The 19987-nt window shown below is 39.9% G+C and overlaps 1 protein-coding gene across 1 annotated transcript in view; it reads left to right on the top strand.

Moving 5' to 3' along the window:
* The first annotated feature begins 640 nt into the window (after positions 1 to 640).
* rasgrf1 (Ras protein specific guanine nucleotide releasing factor 1) overlaps positions 641 to 19987 on the top strand; it is a 33468-nt gene continuing 14121 nt past the window's right edge. The window contains exons 1-16 of the mRNA XM_057347798.1: positions 641 to 1296; positions 6949 to 7055; positions 9622 to 9769; positions 10636 to 10728; positions 11459 to 11712; positions 12091 to 12170; positions 12312 to 12505; positions 12819 to 12928; positions 13317 to 13435; positions 13927 to 14087; positions 15183 to 15246; positions 15512 to 15654; positions 15784 to 15866; positions 16032 to 16280; positions 18967 to 19337; positions 19662 to 19781. Of these exons, the coding sequence (XP_057203781.1) occupies positions 1021 to 1296; positions 6949 to 7055; positions 9622 to 9769; positions 10636 to 10728; positions 11459 to 11712; positions 12091 to 12170; positions 12312 to 12505; positions 12819 to 12928; positions 13317 to 13435; positions 13927 to 14087; positions 15183 to 15246; positions 15512 to 15654; positions 15784 to 15866; positions 16032 to 16280; positions 18967 to 19337; positions 19662 to 19781 (2572 nt within the window). The 5' untranslated portion in view covers positions 641 to 1020. The remainder of the gene's footprint in view (positions 1297 to 6948; positions 7056 to 9621; positions 9770 to 10635; positions 10729 to 11458; positions 11713 to 12090; positions 12171 to 12311; positions 12506 to 12818; positions 12929 to 13316; positions 13436 to 13926; positions 14088 to 15182; positions 15247 to 15511; positions 15655 to 15783; positions 15867 to 16031; positions 16281 to 18966; positions 19338 to 19661; positions 19782 to 19987) is intronic.

Below are 19987 nucleotides of genomic sequence, written 5' to 3'. Positions count from 1 at the left end.
TGTCAGTACTTTTAAGTGTGTCAGGGTTCCTTGTACAGAATAGAATTAAGTAGGCAGAGAGGCCAAGATGACAAAATGTTTCAGTATTGGACAACTCCAATTCAGATCTGTACATCTGAATGAATATGTTTCGGTCATTTCAGGACAGAAGGAACATCTTGGTTTTGGAAGAAACGTAGTTTGTTAAATAGTTGTAAACGAATGGTTTAATTGTAACACTGTCTCAATGGAGAAGAGAATATGTCAGAGAAAAATCTTATAGAGAAAGGTACATTCACATAATGACTAAAGAAGGCATTTGAAGCAACAAGATTGAATCTGTTTTAATAGGAATTCACTGTAAATCCTTTAGCAAACGCGAAGTCCCACATGATTTACTACTAATCGACTGTTAATGATCATTCACTCTATTGATTACAGATACAAGGCATTAAATAATCTGCATATGCCTACAAGAACAATAATAGCTCACGAGGTGAGCATGTGAGCTAAAATAAGAATTTAGTTTTTTTCCTTGTATGAAGTGACCTGGGTCTTAATATCAGCTGTGCAAGTTTTTTTAGAAGTATGTTTGCGTGTCTATGTCCGAGGTTCTGAAACGCAGTCGCCTAAAATCGGATCACGTGACGCCACTGCCTCATTCAGCAGTGAGCGCGCGCACTGGTTTATAAAGAATTTCACGTGAGAACGCGACAAACCATCACTCGCGTACACCGTAGCCTAATTCTCCCCGCTCATTGCGTCACAGAAGAGGTTACGGGAGGCACTTTTGTACCCTTTTCCAACGCTCAAACGCATTCGACAACATTACGATGGTAGACTTTGGCATTCTTCGTTTTTCTCTGCGCTTCTTCCCTACTTCATGCCAAGGCGGTGATTGCAGTGGATGGGCAGAACGTGCCATGCTTCGTTTCTAATCCCGAAAGTGCCCGTCTACTCGGGAATCTCGTGCTAAAAAGATGTAAGGACCAAAACAGCATCACCAGCCTTTTCCCTAAAACCAGCATCTTCTTCACAAAAATGCAGAAGGGAATTCGACTTAATGATGGTCATGTCACCTACCTGGGTCTTTTGGCAAAGAAAGATGGTACGAGGCGAGGTTGCTTGAGCAAAAAGAGTTCTGACAACACAAAATGGCACACGAAGTGGTTTGCTCTTTTGCAAAATATGCTTTTTTATTTTGAGAGCGAGTCCAGTTCTCGACCCTCGGGATTATACCTGTTGGAAGGATGTATGTGTGACAGGTCGCCCTCACCCAAACCTTCACTGTCAGCGAAGGAGTGCTTAGAAAAACAGGTACGAAAAACGGAATGGCAACTTTGTACGTACGTCTGTAACAAGGGCCATTAGAATAGCTTGGTTTGCTTGTCGATTTGTGGGGTAAGGCATTAAAAATTGCAATTCTGTTTCCAGCCAGCAGCGAGTGGGGGTTTGTTTTATGCGTAAAGAAATTATGAGCATGCGCTCGAGACAACCAACAATTTTACCAACAGCATCTTCTGGCTTTCTCAATTTTGGAGATTTTGTATATTATTTTTATCAAGCGTTAAGCATGTTATTTTTGTCGTATCAGATGTGTTTTTGTGGAAATGAGCATCTTCTGTCGAAGATGGCACTGTTTAAAGCCAGCATATCATGTTTTATAATATGCCTATATTTGTTGATAAATAATATGTTTTTGCTAGCATACATTTAATAATTTTAAGTAGCCTATTGTGTTCGTGTTCTTTAACACTAAGCCTTGCAATATTTTATGCAGTAAACTTCATGTCACATAGTAAACGATGTTCAATAGTTTAGCCTCAAGTTTAGTGTCTTTTGTCGTTGTTGTTTTCGTACTGCAGTGAAAATTTTAGTATTTTTCCTCAGAGATGTGTAAGTTTCAAACGACTGTTCCGCTCTCTTCCACACAAGAGAGAAAATGACGCCGAGGAAAGCGCTTTATAAACCTCGCCATCGCCATCATGCGGAAAACTGGCGTAGAATCGCAGTCTGTTTGACGTATTGATTTAATTCCCGCGCTGATATTAATAGCATCCTACCTTGGCAACTGCGTCTTCACAACGTGTTTAATAACAAATCGTTTCCAAAACTGAACTTTATGTTCAAAGACACTGTTTAGGCGTCTGATAAGTTGTTGTGCAGTATTTAATGTGCTTTGTTCATAGTATTATCGGAGTATTATGCAACAATGACATAAATGTTGCTGAGGGTGCTCAAACCCTTAAAAATAAGTGACTCCTTGAAAGATGGCAATAGCTACATCTTTTTTGTTTTCTCTGATCTTTTAAAGTACTTTGTTTTCTTTTTATTTAGACACAGAACACATAGGGGAAAAAGGCACAGTTCACCCAAAAATAAATATTCTGTCGTCATTTACTCACCCTCAAGTTGTTCCAAATCTGTATCAATTTCTTTGTTCTGATGAACACGGAGAAAGATATTTGGAAGAATTCTTATAACCAAACTTCTTGGCCACCATTGACTACCATAGTAGAAAAAATTACAATGGTAGTCAAAAGTACCCCAGAACTGTTTGCTTTCCTACATTCTTCAAAATATTTTCTTCGGTGTTCAACAGAACAAAGAAATTTATAAAGCAAAATTTCCTACAGATTTAAAACAACTTGAGGGTGAGTAATTGAAGACAGAGTTTTCCTTTTAGGGTGAGCTGTTCCATTTAAATGATTTCCCTCTCATTAAAAGTATTTTTGTGTCCCTGTTATAGTTCTTATATATTAAAAGCATATGCTGTAATGATTTATGTAGTTAGCCCAACTTAAAAGTTATCCTTTGGTCCTTTTTTATCTCCTAATTTAAAAAATGACAAATTTATAAATTATGTACAGGTATGTTCACTTGAGATGAAGACTTCAGTCATTCCAGTGACTAATATGATCATGTTGACGTCACATGATGTTGTCTTTTAATGTTACATGACAGTTCTTACAATCAGTTTATAAGTTACTAACAGTAAACTTATCACCAACAATAATTGTACACAGCAAAATCGCCAGTGATAAAAAAGGTCAAATTAACTCTCACAGTGTTCATTTGAGTGTTCATTTGACCTTTTTTAACACTGTCGTTTTTATGTGTAACATTAACAATTAAAACAAGAATGATTATCAAGGCTTTTACAAGACATAAACATACTGTACATTAACATGTGCCAAGCTAACTAAATAATGTAACAAACACATATTATATGTAAATAACCCAGAAAAACATTGACGTAAACAAAACAAAAAGAGCAGTGAGATAGCTGCGGTCAAAAAACCGCATGCATCCACACCGACAGGTGTCAGTATAAAGTCCACAACACCAATGGCCGGTTGCAAAACTGTCTAGTCTAGTCTTAGAAGTTAGTCATCTATTATTTTCTTCAAGACTGGTCATAACTAAATCAGTTTTATAAAAAGGTAGATTGGGCTAGTTGAAATGCGAAAAGTAAGACTGCTTAGTCCTAACTAATTGCTAGTCAGTGAGACTAGTTGTTAAGACACAGTCTTAACTTAGCTGCTAAATTTATGCAACTAGACCCAAGTCTCAATTAAGCTGCTCAAATGTTAACAAAAACTTACTTTCATCAACCTAAAGCCACAATAGCATCCAACCACTTAATCATTTATGCAGCCATATGGCATTCTAAGCCAAAAACCAGTTTGACTATTGTGTACTGGCCAATGGTGGATGTTGACATACTGTAGTCAAAGATGTTTTACCTATAGGAGAAACTGCGTGTAAGGACTGCAATTCAACGTGAGTCAAAGACCTTCCTGTGAACAGCTGTCCCTGTGCTGACAAAGCAGGATGCGGCATGGAGTTTGATGCTGTGCATGTCTGTCATACTCCAGAGAACAGAACACAGATAGAGGCGTGTAATCTCACAATCAGTGGCCTAGTGTTTGGCAGTCTTACAAACATTACATCATGTTCTGTTTGTCTTTCCTCTTTTTTTATTGATTTTTATCATGCTCTTATTTTCATATCTGGAACATAATACATTTTTGCATAAAGCATCGATTCCACAGTCATGGATCAAAGCACGCTAAATATTTACCCAGATATTGGATGTTCTGTTTGATCCTTCAAGTCATCCTTTTTCAGCTTCTTCATTAAATCATCCAACCATAGTCTAGTAACCAACCAATTGTAACATCTTGCCATTTTAATGAAGTGTCATGTTTAGCATTAAACAAGCTTTTGTTGGCTTTTCCAGGTGTGCCAATTTACAGAAACGGGACCATTCTGTTGTTGAATCTTTAAACTGGGGCAGCCCGTCTAGAGTTTGGCCTCATGCAAGCAGACACAGACGTGTGCATGTGTATATTTGCTGCCCAACTTTGACTAGTTTGGTCTGCACAGTGCTTGCAAGACCATTGATGTTGTTGTAATATTTAGAATAGTTTATCGCTTAGAAATGCTATTCTAATTTAAAATGCACTTTTTTAAAACTGTAGCTACGGTTCTTCTCTGTACGAAGTATGCTGTTCTCTAATCTGAAAAAACACTTACTCAGCAGCACAAAGCTTTTAAAAAACCTGCATATTGATGTATTCATCACAAATTTGCAGTCTATTCAAAGCCACACCGCTACCTTTTTATTGTCATTGTATTTACCTACCAGTCATCCTGCTCGACCATTCATTTATTGGCCCTCTTTAAATATATCTGCATTCGAGCTCATGGTTCCTATGGCAACTCCTCTTTGCATGAGAAAAAGAATGGTTGGAAGGGATATTGTGTGTGTAGCTGTAGCATGTATCAGTGCCTTGTGTCTCCTTCATTAATGCTAACGTTGTTTGGGCTAAATTTGTTCTGTTCGCTACCTCTGAGGGGTCAGGGCCCATTTATAGAAGAACACTCATCTCGCTTTTGGAAACCGGATTTGTGTGTCTGTGTACTATAGCAGAGGGTCTTTCCTGTGCTGATGGAAAAGAAATAGAGGGTATGCATTGACGTCACTTTCCCACGTGAACATGTCGGGACACGCTCCCCTGGATGGCAAAACACCCAGCAAAATGGCTGAAGAGAATAGGAGAAACTAAAACAGGCAATTATTTGCTGAAATTACAAGCAGCCGGACTCAACAGTGATCCTTTCGACTTCCCTACGAAAGGAATCAGATGTTCCTGGACACTGAAATGTTGCACGGAATTGCGTTTCCTGATATTCTAAGCAGTCATTTTGCTGAGTGTTCTGCCACCCACGGGGGCGCGCTCCGGCGTGCTCACGTGTTAAAGTGACGACACGTCCATACCCTCTATAGTAGAAGAAATAACTTACTTCAACCATCAGGATTAGCTAACATACAGTATGTCCTATAGCTCAACCCAGAGCCAACAGTTTTTTCACAGCAATGGCAGTTCATGGAACCTCTCAATAGATCCCGGAAGTTACTAGTAACGCATGGAGATGCAGCAAAAAAGATCGATTGTTACAAACGTTTAACCCATTTAAAGACGTAAGAAATCAAGCAATTTAAGAGAAAAAATAACTTCCTGAAACTATCTGAAGGCTCCATGAATCATGTGACACGTGCAAATTTGAACTTCCGTTGACACGACTCTCTTTCTCAATGGCTCTGGCTCAGCTCAACCTTACAGGATGAACATATAAATTGTGTTAAATGAGTATCCTGCGTTAAACATGAATGATGCTGATATAGTCATTTTGTAGTGCTTTAAAGGTGCCTCAGCGTCCGCTGTGCTGCAGAAATGGAGGTTTGTTGGGGATTCAGTGGTAAGGCCTGGCTTACTGAAATGAAGAGAGAAGGGTAGCACATACAGAGCCATAGCCACTAGCGCAAGGAGGAGTTGCTAGGTAACAGGTAGCATACAGTTATGTAATGCGCCATGCTCCCAGTTTGCATGTTTTATGGTATTCCTCATGAGAGAAGGTGCTATTTTAGGCGTGGGGAAGTTTCCCTAGTGCTTCCACTATGTTCTCTAATCTCTCGATGGCCTCACTTATCAGTTCTGAAAGATCGCGCAGGATAGTTGACTGTATTTGGTGAATTTCATTGGGTTACAAAGGGCATGCTTTACACTATTTGAATATGTAAAGGAGTGTTTCTAGTTTATGTGTTTGTGTAAGGTGCTGATCTTTGCACTTTCAGTTTAAATTTGGTTAATTTAAATGCTGAGCCACATTGAAACTGGCAAACCACGATCACTGCACAAAGACAGTTAAAAATAAACAGATCAGCATGTTGTAAGTTGTTATTTACAATTATTACATGGTGTTTTGGAATACTTGAGTCTGTTTGGCTAAATGTGACATTTCAAGGTCTGTTATTGACTTATAACAACTGCTCAATACTAATAACACAGGGTCATCCGAGTACTGCGAGTCACCTTGACCAGTGCAGTTTAATATTACACATAAATTAATTCTAAATATGCCTAATTAATAACATGTATGTGAATATATTTAAAAAGTATTCAATCACATTACATGTTGGTCATGTTTGAACTTGGTTTCTTGCCTTATAACCGATAGGAAATGGATTTTCCTCACGGAAGGTCTTCATTTGTTACAAATGAGCTTAATGGCCAATGTTGTTTCAGTTTTTCTGCTTATTACAATACAATTTACAAAATATATAAACGGACAAATCAAATTAGGTCAAGATGATTTTATTATGTGAAAAGAAAAGGGCCACTGAATGATATAAGAAACATAAAACAAGCACAGCTTTGTAAACCAATCTTAACGGTAGGATCCAATATGCAAATTGGATCATAAACTATTTGCTACAATGACTAAAATACAATGAATTATTTGAATTGTATTATACTAATATAGATGTATATGATGTGTTTTATTTTTTAATTGATTAAGATAAAAGCTAATACTGTCTAGTAATCATACCATCCAGCACTGTAGCAAAAAAACATGATGTTGTATGTTGTAGTTAAGAAGAGTTTCTGTTCTGTATTGCAGTATTATTTCACAGTCAGCTTCAACCACGAGAATCAGAAAGCCCTTGAGCTTCGTACAGAAGACGTTAAGGACTGCGATGAATGGGTGGCAGCAATATCACATGCCAGGTAAGCAAACGCAAGTGCTGTTTCAACATCTGCACCTGTCCACTTCAGTAAAAGATGGAAAAGAACCAAATTTTGCATGTTTTTTGTCATTGCAGTCTGATTTTGGTTATGTATACATCTGAAACACACTGTGAGTTAGCATTTAAACTGATTACTGAACTGTTTTTTAGAAATGTGCTGTTTTGAGTTGAGTCAGATGAGATCTTGCCAAGAGAATGGTTGTGTTGTCATAACAGCCGGATTCTCTGGTTTAGTGTATAATATACTGCTCTGTACGCAAAGGTTTATTGTGAAGGGGGAAAATGAATACAGAAGGGTATTTTTTTGCCAAGTGGACAGATTCCATGTCTCATTATCTATAATTAGCTTCAAGCTTGTTTAAGCAATCTTGGATGTTGCAGAGGTTCTGCTGGGAGTATTGTTTATTTTTAGAAATGAACTTTGAATTCAAGCTCTCCATTGGGAACTAACAGACAAAGCATAATTTTTGTGTCTTTAATAGCAGATGGCCTTCATGGACATGTGCAGTGCAGAATGCACTGGTTTATGATAGTTAGTAACTTTGTGTATAAAGAAATCATGTATATGACAGATTGTTTTATAAATTATTATTAGTTATTTTTTATTTGGTTAAAATTTGCTCATTTTTGCTCAAGCCAAGAAACATTGATCATATAATTGATTTTTGGTTTCTAGTTAACATTATTTTCAGTTCAGTGTTTTTTGTCTTATGTTAGATTTGATCCATGTAATAATGGTTGATAGTGCACTTATTTTTATTTTATAGTATTTTTATCTGTTGAATAAAAAATGTAAACTCGCATGGACATGAGATGAAGACGTAGTCTCCACAAAAACCGGAAGTGACGATCGACTTAAAGTGATAGTTCACCCAAAAATGAAAATTCTGTCATCATTTACTTTCTTTCTTCTGCAGAACACAAAAGAAGATATTTTGAAAAATGTTGTTAACTGGCACCCTTTCACTTGCATTGGTTTTGTGTCCATACAATAGAAGTGAATAAGTGCCGGCGCTGTTCGGTCACCAACTTTTTTCAAAATATCTTCTTTTGTGTTCTGCGGATGAAAGAAAGTCATACAGGTTTAAAATGACAAGAGGGTGAGTAAATGATGACAGAATTTTCAGTTTCAAGTGAACTTCCATATTGTGACATATTTTTAAACATAAAGGACATGGCATGTTTTTCCACTGCAAATTGATTGGATCTTTAAAAGTAGGCATTTCATTTACGAACAGAACTTTCACCAGACGGACAGTTTGAGGACAGCGTTAATGGATATTCTGGGGATGCCACTCCGGAATGGAACATTACATTTTTGGGGATTTACGCAGATGAATTTTTCACCTCAAAACTAATAATATGAGTTAACAAACTAGGAGACATTTTTAATTTCATTGAAACTTGTACAAGCCGCACGTCTTTGAATTTATCTTAATGAACCTGTTATTAGAAACATTAGCTTGGGGAATAAATGAACCCTGTCCTTATGAATAGGGTATTTCAACAATGGCTTGGTAAGGTTAATTCGCCTGAAAATAAGTTTAAGATTTTTTTTAATATATATATAGATAGAGTAGAAAAGATACTCTTGAGATGAGGCTGGCTGGTGCTCGCTTCTGGTCTCTGTCACGATCGTGGTGAGCAAGAACCCAAGCGCAGGCAGGCAGTGACGGGGTTAACGAAAAACAATACTTTATTTATTAACAAAACACAACCAAAACACCCACAATGGGGAAAAACTAAACTGAGAACAACTACCATCAAACAAAGACTTCCCACGTGGGGGCAAAACAAAAAGACAGGAACAAAATAAACTAACTATAAAGCAACAACACAACGTCTTAAACAGCACGACAGGGTAGAACACAAAAACTCACAGAAACCCGAGGACCATAGTACAGTACATACACCGTACACGCACAGAACGCAAACAGTACAATACACGAGCACAGGACAAAGAAACAAGAGGGTATAAATAGAGAAGACAAACAGGGATAACGAGCAGGGCAGGTGTAGAACATCAAACACTTAGGTAAGGATAACCAGGAAACGAGATGGCGGGAACAGAGACGAGACACTGGAAAAACACATGAGAGGTAAAAACATAAACATCTCATGGCCTTCCCACATAAAACCCAAGGACTCTGCCCCGATCCCACCACACGACTAGAATTTCATAAACAAGACGGTGGGACCGTGACAGTCTCAGTCTGTACTGGAAAAAGAGCCCTACTAGCCCGCAGCAATTCTAAATCTGTGTGCATAAACATGAAGGCATCTGAATTTGCTTGTCGTTTTAAGATAAGCTCTGTTTCAACAATTCTGTTTAATTGTTGAAATCTAACATTCACAGTTCATTCCTCTGAAGTGTGTGCTTATAGAGTTAACATACTGTGTGTACACTAATGAACTTTAAAGTGTAAGTGTAAGATTGTCAGAATGTTTGCAGTCGTGTTTATGTTTTGTCTCTTTGTGCATGTATGGCTTGTTGCGGATGGCTACATGTTTGTTTGTATTAACGTGTGTGTGTGTTCTGTATGCAGCTACAGAAACCTGGCTACCGAGCATGAAACGCTCATGCAGAAGTACCTCCATCTACTCCAAATTGTGGAGACCGAGAAAACAGTTGCTAAGCAACTTCGACAACAGATAGAAGATGGAGAGATTGAGATTGAACGTCTGAAATCAGAGGTAAAATTTGTAACTCAAAGTGCTGTAATAGGGATTGTTTATTCGTACACAGCCAAATCGCCAGTGTTAAAAAAAGTCAAATTAACTCTCACAGTGTATATGTAATCCACACTTAGATTATATATACACTGTGAGTGTTAAATCAACCTTTTTTAACACTGGCGATTTGGCTGTGTAGTAAAACGCAGCATAACAAATCTGCAAATTCAGCGTATACTTATTGTGTCCTTCAGAGGTGGAGTTGTCTGGGAAATATGATATTACATGTTCATTTCTTCTTTCTGAAAAGTAAAATTGGTGCCAGAAGCATTTGGTTTTCAAGAGCTTTCTCCAGACTACTTTACACTTCACTTTGCATCTCAGCTCATAAAAACAGCCCTCCAAGAGAACTGTGATCCCCGCTGTATTCTTCATCAGCCAGATCAAATAGTCGTTTTACTTTAAAGTGCAAATGGAGCTAGCTGTATGAAATGGTGTGTTGAATATGCATGACCTCAGATGCATTGTGCGCTTCGCATCCTCGGTCCGCAGCAAAATAAACTCTTTCAGCCTGCATCCAATAAATGCAGCACTCACCTTTAGACTACGCTGGCCAGCTCTTACCTCTTTTGTGTCCCCGCCGTTTCCTTTTTAATTCACAGGGTTCACTAATGATTCGAAAATTTGCGCACGCTAAGCATCAGAAATCACCCGAGTGTCATCTGAGAGATCCGATCGGGCGAGAGATTGCGCCACATGTCTCAGCTGGCACCGATTTGGCCTGACTCAATCACTTTCTCAGCATGCTGAGAAGCAGTGAAGGAAAGAAGTTTTTTTTCCGCAAAGGAAGTGTTGACTCTGCCATTTTTGTCACTGTTTTCTGGCAGATCGCTGCAAGGCTCAAAGACATCGAGAAGATCCAGTCGAATCCCACCACTGCCCCCAGTGATGATGACTCTGAGATCAAGAAAATCAAGAAAGTAAGGCCTCTATTTTGCACCGTATGATGTTTCTGCATGCTGTCTCAAGGCTCATGTCGGCACTGAAGCTGTCTAGTTCATATTTTTACTTGCCCCACCATCTATACTGACCCACCACAGAAATAATACACTTTATTTTATGTTATACCATGGTCTGTTTGAATACTCGATTCTGATTGGCTGGAATGCGTGCACAACGTTTGAAATTAACTGACGAAAATAACCTGTCTGATCAAAAATGACTCTGTAAACATCAATAACAGCTTTAACTTGGCAAATGACCATGGTATAATCGGGATAATCCACTGCTAGCCTTGCATTAATGGATTTTAATGCACTTCATTTCGCGTGGTGTGGTTCTTGGCCTCCACGTCGTGCATTCGATCTGCGTCAGAGCGTCAGCGTACCCAAGACTCTTTCTACAGAGTTGCTGGCAGGGCGGCCAGAGCGATTTTTGACGCTCTCGACGGCGGCGGTCTGAACGCACAGTTATGTGTTGTTTTTCAGTTGCTGTAAAAGCTACTTGATAAATGAATTTCATAAGCCCACTTTAGCATGATGGTGTACAGCACAATACTAAACCTCATTCGAACAAAATCATATATTTATTTCCTTATCGTTGAGCTTTAAACAGAATTATCATTTGACCATGATATTTTCAAATAGTTACTCATACTGTAGTTTATATCCATTGATTTCTGAGGAATATGAATGTGTGTTCACGTCTCAGGTTCAGAGCTTCCTGAGGGGCTGGATGTGCCGGAGAAAATGGAAGACCATCATTCAGGACTACATCCGTTCTCCACACGCAGAGAGCATGAGGAAGAGGAACCAAGTCGTCTTCAGCATGCTGGAGGCTGAAGCCGAATACGTCCAACAGCTTCATATCCTCGTCAACAACTTCTTGAGACCTCTTCGCATGGCTGCCAGTTCCAAGAAACCACCCATAACCCATGATGATGTCAGCAGCATATTCCTGAACAGGTCAGATTCAGTTGTAGTTGCTGGAAATCTACTCAAAATGAGATTTCTGTAATGTCTTAATTTTCTTCTTGACAGATAAAATAGAGAGTAGATGGAACATAACATAACACAAATTCAAATATCAATATTGTATTAAGTGAAGCATTTCTCATTGCATTTTTTCATGACATGGAAAGATATGCACTCCAAATTCATTTTATATACCTGTATACATCCTGTCTGTAAACAATTTTCTCATTTGTGTCCCAAGTTGTAAATTGGAATAAAAGCATCTGCTAAATACATAAATGTAAATGAAATATATACGTACTGTATATACAGATTGCCGTAACAAACACGATGGAATGCTTAGATTGTTGTTGTTTACTTTTTCTGCAGCGAAACCATAATGTTTCTACATCAGATATTCTACCAAGGGTTGAAAGCTCGAATAGCAAGCTGGCCAACATTAGTTTTGGGTGAGTGCACTGCCAGAGCTCTTGGCAACCAACTGTAGAGAACATTCTCTAGACTCCTCTAATTTCAAGGTAGCTTTTCAGAAAGTGTCGCAGATCTTTTATCTATGTTGCATTGACTTTGATGTCCTTCTTGACCTTCAGCTGACCTCTTTGACATCCTGCTGCCCATGCTGAACATCTACCAGGAGTTTGTGCGTAACCACCAGTACAGTCTGCAGATCTTGGCCCACTGCAAGCAGAACCGCGACTTCGACAAGCTGCTGAAACAGTACGAAGCCAAACCTGACTGTGAGGAACGCACCCTGGAGACCTTCCTCACCTACCCTATGTTCCAGGTGATCTTCCACCAGTGCTCTTTTGCTTTCTAACGTGTGCAAAATTGCTGTGGAATCACAAGATCCCGTGCTGTAAAAACGGCATCCTGTAGGTTATCAAAATGTTTTGTTTCGATTGGTTGGCTGTAGGCTCTACAGCTCTGGTAATAAATCTGGAGTGTTAGTGCTGGCCTGTGAGAATACAGCGCTTTAGGATTTCCGCGTGTGCACATGACTAAGTGTGGCTATGAGTGAGTTTTACAGCAGAATGCAAAAAAATGGAAAAGTACCCTCCTGTCTGACATTATGACTCTGTGTGTCTCTTGTCTGGCAGATTCCTCGCTACATACTGACCCTCCACGAGCTGTTAGCACATACACCACACGAGCATGTGGAGAGAAACAGCTTGGATTACGCCAAGTCAAAACTGGAAGAGCTTTCTAGGTACATCAAAATCCCTCACCCATCCATCCCATAATGATAAGACATAAAGACTGGGTCATGAAAACAGTTGAACTTGTTACAAGCTATCTTTATATCTTCATTTTTGTTTGAGTATCTCTAGTGGCTCAGAATTCACTTGTAAAGCAAAGGTTCACCTGCTTTATTATTAATAGAATTATTATAGAATCAATAATTAGAAGGATTAATTCGATCATTGTTGAAATGACATACAGGTGAATAAATTATATGTAATGAACTTTCATTTTTGTTGAAATATTACTTTTATAATATGGATCAAATATGGACAACACAGAAACATCTGTATTTGTCAAATAAAACAAAAAAGGCCAAGTTTTACGAGTTTTATCAAAATGCCGTACCTCCACAGAATCATGCACGATGAGGTGAGCGAGACGGAGAACATCAGAAAAAACCTCGCCATCGAGCGCATGATCGTAGAGGGCTGTGAGATTCTCCTAGACACCAGCCAGACCTTTGTCAGACAAGGTAAACCCCCACACCCAGCCAAAACACAACGCTCATTCTCCTGAGCGCTCTGAAAGGGACCACAGATCCCTGATAAGAAAGAGGTTGGATTCTCCTCTGTTCTTTTCTGCACGCTGTCACTCTTGTCACCTGTTATTGTCAAACCCCCTGCTCCCCTTCCCTCTCCGAGGCTTTTCTGGGCTGCCCTGTTTTCCCACAAAGCAGAGCGTTAACTCAAAGGATTGGGCGTCCTAATCCTGCTAGTCTCTGAAGGGCACTGTTTTTTTCAAAGAACAGGCCAACTCTTTCATTTCCAAGTGTAATCACATTCTTACCATTCAACCTGGAGTTGAGCCCTGGATAGGAAATGTCACGGATGCACCGTGGGATACGAAAACGACGAGGAAACATCTGATAAGAACATACTGTACATGAATCTAGAACTTCCTGTTGTTCTGCAGTACATGTAGATCTAGCACATCCTGATTCTCTCTGTTGTGCATGTTTGTCAGGATCTTTGATTCAGGTGCCCATGAGTGAGAAGGGCAAGATCACACGTGGTCGGCTGGGCTCTTTGTCTCTGAAGAAGGAGGGTGAAAGGCAGTGTTTCCTGTTCTCCAAACATCTGATCATCTGCACTAGAGGGTCTGGGGGAAAACTACACCTTACTAAGGTGAAGCTTTATTTACAAATCGCTTTTTAACTACTGTAGGATTTGACATGTTGAGTCAAAACTTGAAATATAAATTCTCAGAGAATGTATTTATTACAAGTATACAGAATCATCAGTTTATTTTTAAGTAAACCCTTGATGATTCCAGAAAGAAATATATCAGGAAATATATCAGTCTAAGATATCTATTTTAAAAGAGGGAAATATGTATGTGCTGCGGATGTGACAAAAAAGGACGTATGTTTTTGAGAGACAGCATATTTTGTAGGACTATTTTGAATTAAAATGCACAAACCAGAAGCAATTATACCCAACAATTGGAGAAGGGATGGCTCTTCACAGACCATAAAATATTTCATTTGCCCATTTATGAGTAATATGAATTGTTATGGATGTGACAATTCACTTACTATGCTTAAAACTATGCTTAAAAAACAAAAAAAAGCTTTAAATAGACTTCACGTGAGCAGTTAAATCACAGAATATTGACATCTAAGCTATCAGGTGAAAACCTTTGATGAAAACTTTTTATCGTAAGGTTGACATTTGAATAGAATTGCCAAGTTTTGTTTAGTCAAAATGTAGTTTATACTGCGATAGATATATTGTTGTAGCTTTTAGCAGGCAGTCCAAAACAAACAATTATTGTTAATATTTTACATTTTTTATCTACACGGTACACAGCCACAATATTAAAAATGCAGAAAGTGTACTGTCACAACCTAAATAAAATTACTTTGACTCCACATAGCAATTTAAAACACACTTGAAGTGTACCTTCAAATCAATACAAAACAAAAAGCTCTTCTCAAAACTGCAAATTGAAAAAATATGGAAATAAGACTGTTATTTACTTCTACAACTGACAATTTGTTAAACGGACGAAATGTTCGTTGCGCTCAGGAAATGGCGATTACCACCCTTGGCCGACTGTAATTTTGCCACGTTCAATAAGCCAGTATTGCTCGTGGTCTTTGGGGAAATTCTAAAAGGATATCCACACAGTAATCACTGTTTTAGTACAGCTGCTATTGATTATCTGATAGTGTCTGATTCTCCGAGCGTGTCTCATTGTTGCCTGTTTCTGGATGGCAGAACGGTGTGGTGTCACTCATCGATTGCACACTGATAGAGGAGCCTGAGGGTACCGACGATGAGTGTACGTACCAAAACACTTATTCATCTTAAACATTACTTCTATCTCTATTGGAATCTTATCCAGCGGCTTGCTTTGAATGCAACAGGTTCTCGTTCCTAAGACGTCAGATGCCCTGTCTACTCTGTAGATGAGGCGGGCGTCAAAATATATGACGTCTCAGTAATGAGAACGCGTTGTTACAGTGCTTACCTTGAAAAGATTTCAACACAAATCTCATCACACAAGACCTACACCTGAGGATCTCATGTTGTCCTTTTCTCCACAGCCAAGTCAGACAAGAGCGGCCAGGACATGGAGCACCTGGACTTTAAGATTGTGGTGGAGCCCAAAGACAACCAGTCCTTCACGTTCATCCTGGTGGCCTCCTCACGGCAAGAGAAGTCAGCATGGACCAGTGACATCAGCCAGGCATGTCTACTCACATCAGAGTACAGCACAGAGCACAGAATGATCCGCAGGGCTTCAGGGCAAGACCTTTGCCTTTTATTCACTTCTTGTGGTTCTCATACTCTCTCTCTTTCTCTCTCTTTACAACAGTGCATAGATAATATTCGTTGTAATGGACTGATGATGAACGCCTTTGAGGAGAATTCTAAAGTCACTGTGCCCCAGATGATCAAGTAAGCCCTCCATCCCACACTATCCTGCTGTGAAGACCAGCATTGACCGACATGTCGAATATTATCTGCACAACTACTAATTTGTTGTATTTTATCACAATCATGATTATAAAACTATAAAGCCTTGCTTTGGAGATTTGCGAATCACATCGGTCTCATGTTTAGGTCCGATGCCAGTCTGTACTGTGACGACGTGGACATCCGCTTCAGTAAGATGATGAACTCGTGCAAGGTGTTGCAGATCCGCTATGCCAGCGTGGAGCGTCTGCTGGAGAGGCTGACCGACCTGCGTTTCCTCTCCATCGACTTCCTCAACACCTTTCTGCACTCCTACCGAGTCTTTACAAGCGCGGACATCGTCCTGGACAAACTCATCACCATTTACAAGAAGCCCATCAGTGCCATACCAGCCAGGTAAGCCACACACAAAGTTACCGTGCCAAATGTAGCAACTGATCGGCTCGCCTTGCCCACACATGCAAACAGCTGGCGGCTCTCATGTGCACAACAGTGCATAGCAAGAGCGTTTGTTTCCAGCTCAGTTCGGGGGCTAGAATACTGATGGAGTTAGGTGTGGCTAGGGAATGCTTCTTGATCTATACTCACGGACGCTTTGTGTCTAACCTGTGTAAAAACTCTCCTCTGTTCCTGCTCCTTCTTTAGCAGGCACATGATTATTTGTGAACTCTGTGGGGTCTGCTTGTAAATATAGTTGTCCGGCTTAGAGCCAATTTGTTCAATTTATTTTGCATAGCTGCTTTTTCGAAACATAAAATGTTTAGAAAATAACCACATTTTTGCTGTTACTGGTTTGGAGCATTTAGATTGCAACAATAATGCCAGTTTTACTTAAATCCTTTTCTCCACATTTTGGTGCTTGGCTTGAACCATGTCTATATGTTTAAACGGTAAGTTCACTCAAAAATGAAAATTCATTTACTCACCCTCGAGTTGTTCCAAATCTGTATAGATGTATTTGTTCTGATGAACAAAGAGAAAGATATTTGGAAGAATGCTTGTAACCAAACAGTTCTTGGTCACCATTGACTACCATAGTAGGAAAAACAGACAGTGGTTGTCAAAAGTGCCCCTGTTTGCTTTTTGTACATTCTTCAAAATATCTTATTTTGTGCTCAACAGAACAAAGAAATGTATAAAGCCATTTTTCCTACTATGGTAGTCAACGGTGGCCAATAACTGTTTGGTTACAAGCATTCTTCCAAATATCTTTCTCTGTGTTCATCAGAACAAAGAAATTGATACAGATTCGGAACAGCTTGAGGTTGAATTGTTGGGTATACTGTTCCTTTAAATACGCATTATTGGCTTATATATAGAAAATATCTTGAATATTTCACTGTTGGACGACAAAAGTCAACGTTTGTGATCCATCTCTAATTCTTCTCAGCATGTGTTATCGAGATTATTGGATAGATTTGTACAGTATGTTGACATACATATACAAATCCACATGCCTCATGATGTTTGCTGGTCAGCCGAGCTTTGGTTTGCTTAGTATAGTATGTGTTCATGTGAAAGACAGAAAATGATTTGGTAAGACAGAAGAGAGGTCACACTAGTGTTTGTCATCCTATAGAAAGAGCGAGTGTATGTCTGTGTGTGTAAAGAATGAAAGGAAAGAAAATAGAGAGCGAGATGGAGAGAAAGCCAAAGGGGAAGAGAGTGTGATGCGGCGGAGTTACTAAAGGCTTGCGAGAGGTCACGCTAATGTGTGCTGCCCTGGTGTATGTACTGTATATGTGTGTGTGTTCTGCTGGAAACAGCAGTAATTGGGCTCTGCTTCCTCGCCCGTGTTCCTGCCTGACTGAAGCGTCTCAGCGGGGCTCTGTCGCCATCACCTTAGCAACCGGCCACTCTGCTGCAGGACCCCACCCTCCACCCGTGCCGCATCTGCTAGATGAAATATTTAGTGTGCACGTTTTGCAGCTCGATCTCGCTCTTTCTGCTCTGTTATTTTTGTCTTCCTTCATCTTTCTCTTTCCCCTCCCCGCTCTCACTCCTCCTGTTGGCTCTGGAGACGGAGATCCAGGCATGTTCAGTAAGAGCCGGGGACCTCCCACACACCCACTGCCTGTAGCACCCTCTCTCCCCTGGGCAGACCGTACGGCTGTGATGCCTCCCCAGACCTCCCCCGCTCAGCTGCCCTGCCTCAGCTTCAACGGTCACCCAGACTGTCATAAGAGGGGCTATTTCTGTGCAGGCATGACGTGTTGGGGGTGGCTGGATGTGTGGGAAAAGCTTCTCTGCAACGCTCTCCAGCCTTATAGAGAGATGTGAAGAGTTGGCTGTTTGTGCTCCGCGGAGACAATTTTCTCTGTCAGTACATAAAGCAATTAGAAACTAAATCATAAGCCGCGTTGAGAGGCTCGATACATAACTCGAGAGGTTAATGCGTAAATTTTCTGTTGGGTGGTGAAGAGGAGACGGCCGATTTGTGTATATACTGATGATGCTAAATACGTTGTTCCACCTTACAGGTATTTATTGAGTTATCCCTCAATATGCCAACGGTACGAATATCCCGCCATTCAGTTAAAAGAGCCAATCGTCTTTTTGCTTACTGTTGAATGCACTTATGCCTAAATATTGTAAGCATACTCTATAACACTACTGTTTTATTTCTTACTTAAAGGTGCTTGTGTGTACATTTTTGGAGGATCTGACAGAAATGCAATAAAATATACAAAACTATTTTTTCAGAGGTGTATAAAGACCTTAAATAATGAAGTGTTTTTATGACCTTAGAAGGAGCTATTTCTATCTACATACACCGCGGGTCCCCTTGCATGGAATTCTCCATGTTGTTTCTACAGTAGCCCTAAACGGACAAACTGCTCTACAGAGCATGTTTCGTAAATACGTTATCTCCTTCAGCAAAGAAGCGAAACTATGACGACATGTTAGTCCTGTGTCAGCCTCTGTAGTGCTTCGAAAAAGGGGGGGGGGTGGAGTGAGCCGTTGGTTGCAATTCTCAACCCCACCACTAGAAGCCGTTAAATTTTATACACTAGACCTTTAAATGCATATGTAACTCAGTGTTTTTATCATTTACTCACCCTAATGTTGTTCCAAAACATAGGTCCCTGGAGCTGTTTTTCGCCAGCAGTCAGAACAACAAGCTTCTATACGGAGAGCCTCCGAAGTCTCCTCGCGCCAGCCGCAAGTTTTCCTCCCCGCCTCCATTGGCCATCACAAAGACATCGTCTCCCAACCGGCGCCGAAAACTCTCCCTCAACATTCCCATCATCACTGGAGGAAAAGCTTTGGATTTGGCCGCCCTCAGCTGTTCCTCCAATGGCTATGCAAGCATGTACTCCTCCATGTCACCTTTCAGTAAGACCACACTGGATATCAACAAGCTCTACGTGTCCAGTCCTATCTCCAGTAAGATTCCAGATGAAGGCGAGAGCAAGACGGACAAAACCGATGAGCCGTCGCTGTGCAAACAGGGTGAGATTTGCTACTCTTAAATACTTTAATATGTTCAATGTGTGTGTGTTGTTGGCTACATACCAAATAAATAAGGTTAAGGATATTAAAACGTGATTCATTATTTTCTTTAGTTTTTGCACTGAAAGAAACCATTACAGTATTAATAGTATACATTAGTATACAGTATTACAGTATACATTAGGACCTAACACTTATTACTTCAAACACTGTATAAGTACAGTCTTTAACCAATCAGAATACAGTCTTCCAAAGAGCGTTGTTTTACTAACCCTCACACAGGTACTTATTCAGTGTCTGTTTTTCTATTCACGACTTTTCTAGATATTTCGGTGAGAGAGCAAAGCGATAACGACCAGATCCAGAGTGACGAGGCCGAGGCTGAAGTGTCACCCACCAAGTCGCCCACGACTCCCAAAAACGTAAAATGCAAAAACTCCTCAGGTAAAAGACACCGTGTCCTAGACTTCCCTTGTGTGTTGTTATCGCTCACTGACATGAAAACCAGAGCACCTGCATATCATGCTGACAAGCCACCTGCACCCTTCACACCAGCCAAATGTTGCATTTATCAATGGCTAAAAATGGCTGTCTTGAGAAAATAAGTGTTTTATGAGATGGCTCAGTAATATTTAATTTTTGTATTTTTA

Source organism: Triplophysa rosa, linkage group LG12 (assembly GCF_024868665.1).
Source record: "Triplophysa rosa linkage group LG12, Trosa_1v2, whole genome shotgun sequence".
NCBI lineage: Eukaryota > Metazoa > Chordata > Actinopteri > Cypriniformes > Nemacheilidae > Triplophysa > Triplophysa rosa.
The sequence above is the reverse complement of the archived record's forward strand: the minus strand, read 5'-3'. Positions and strand labels throughout refer to the sequence as shown.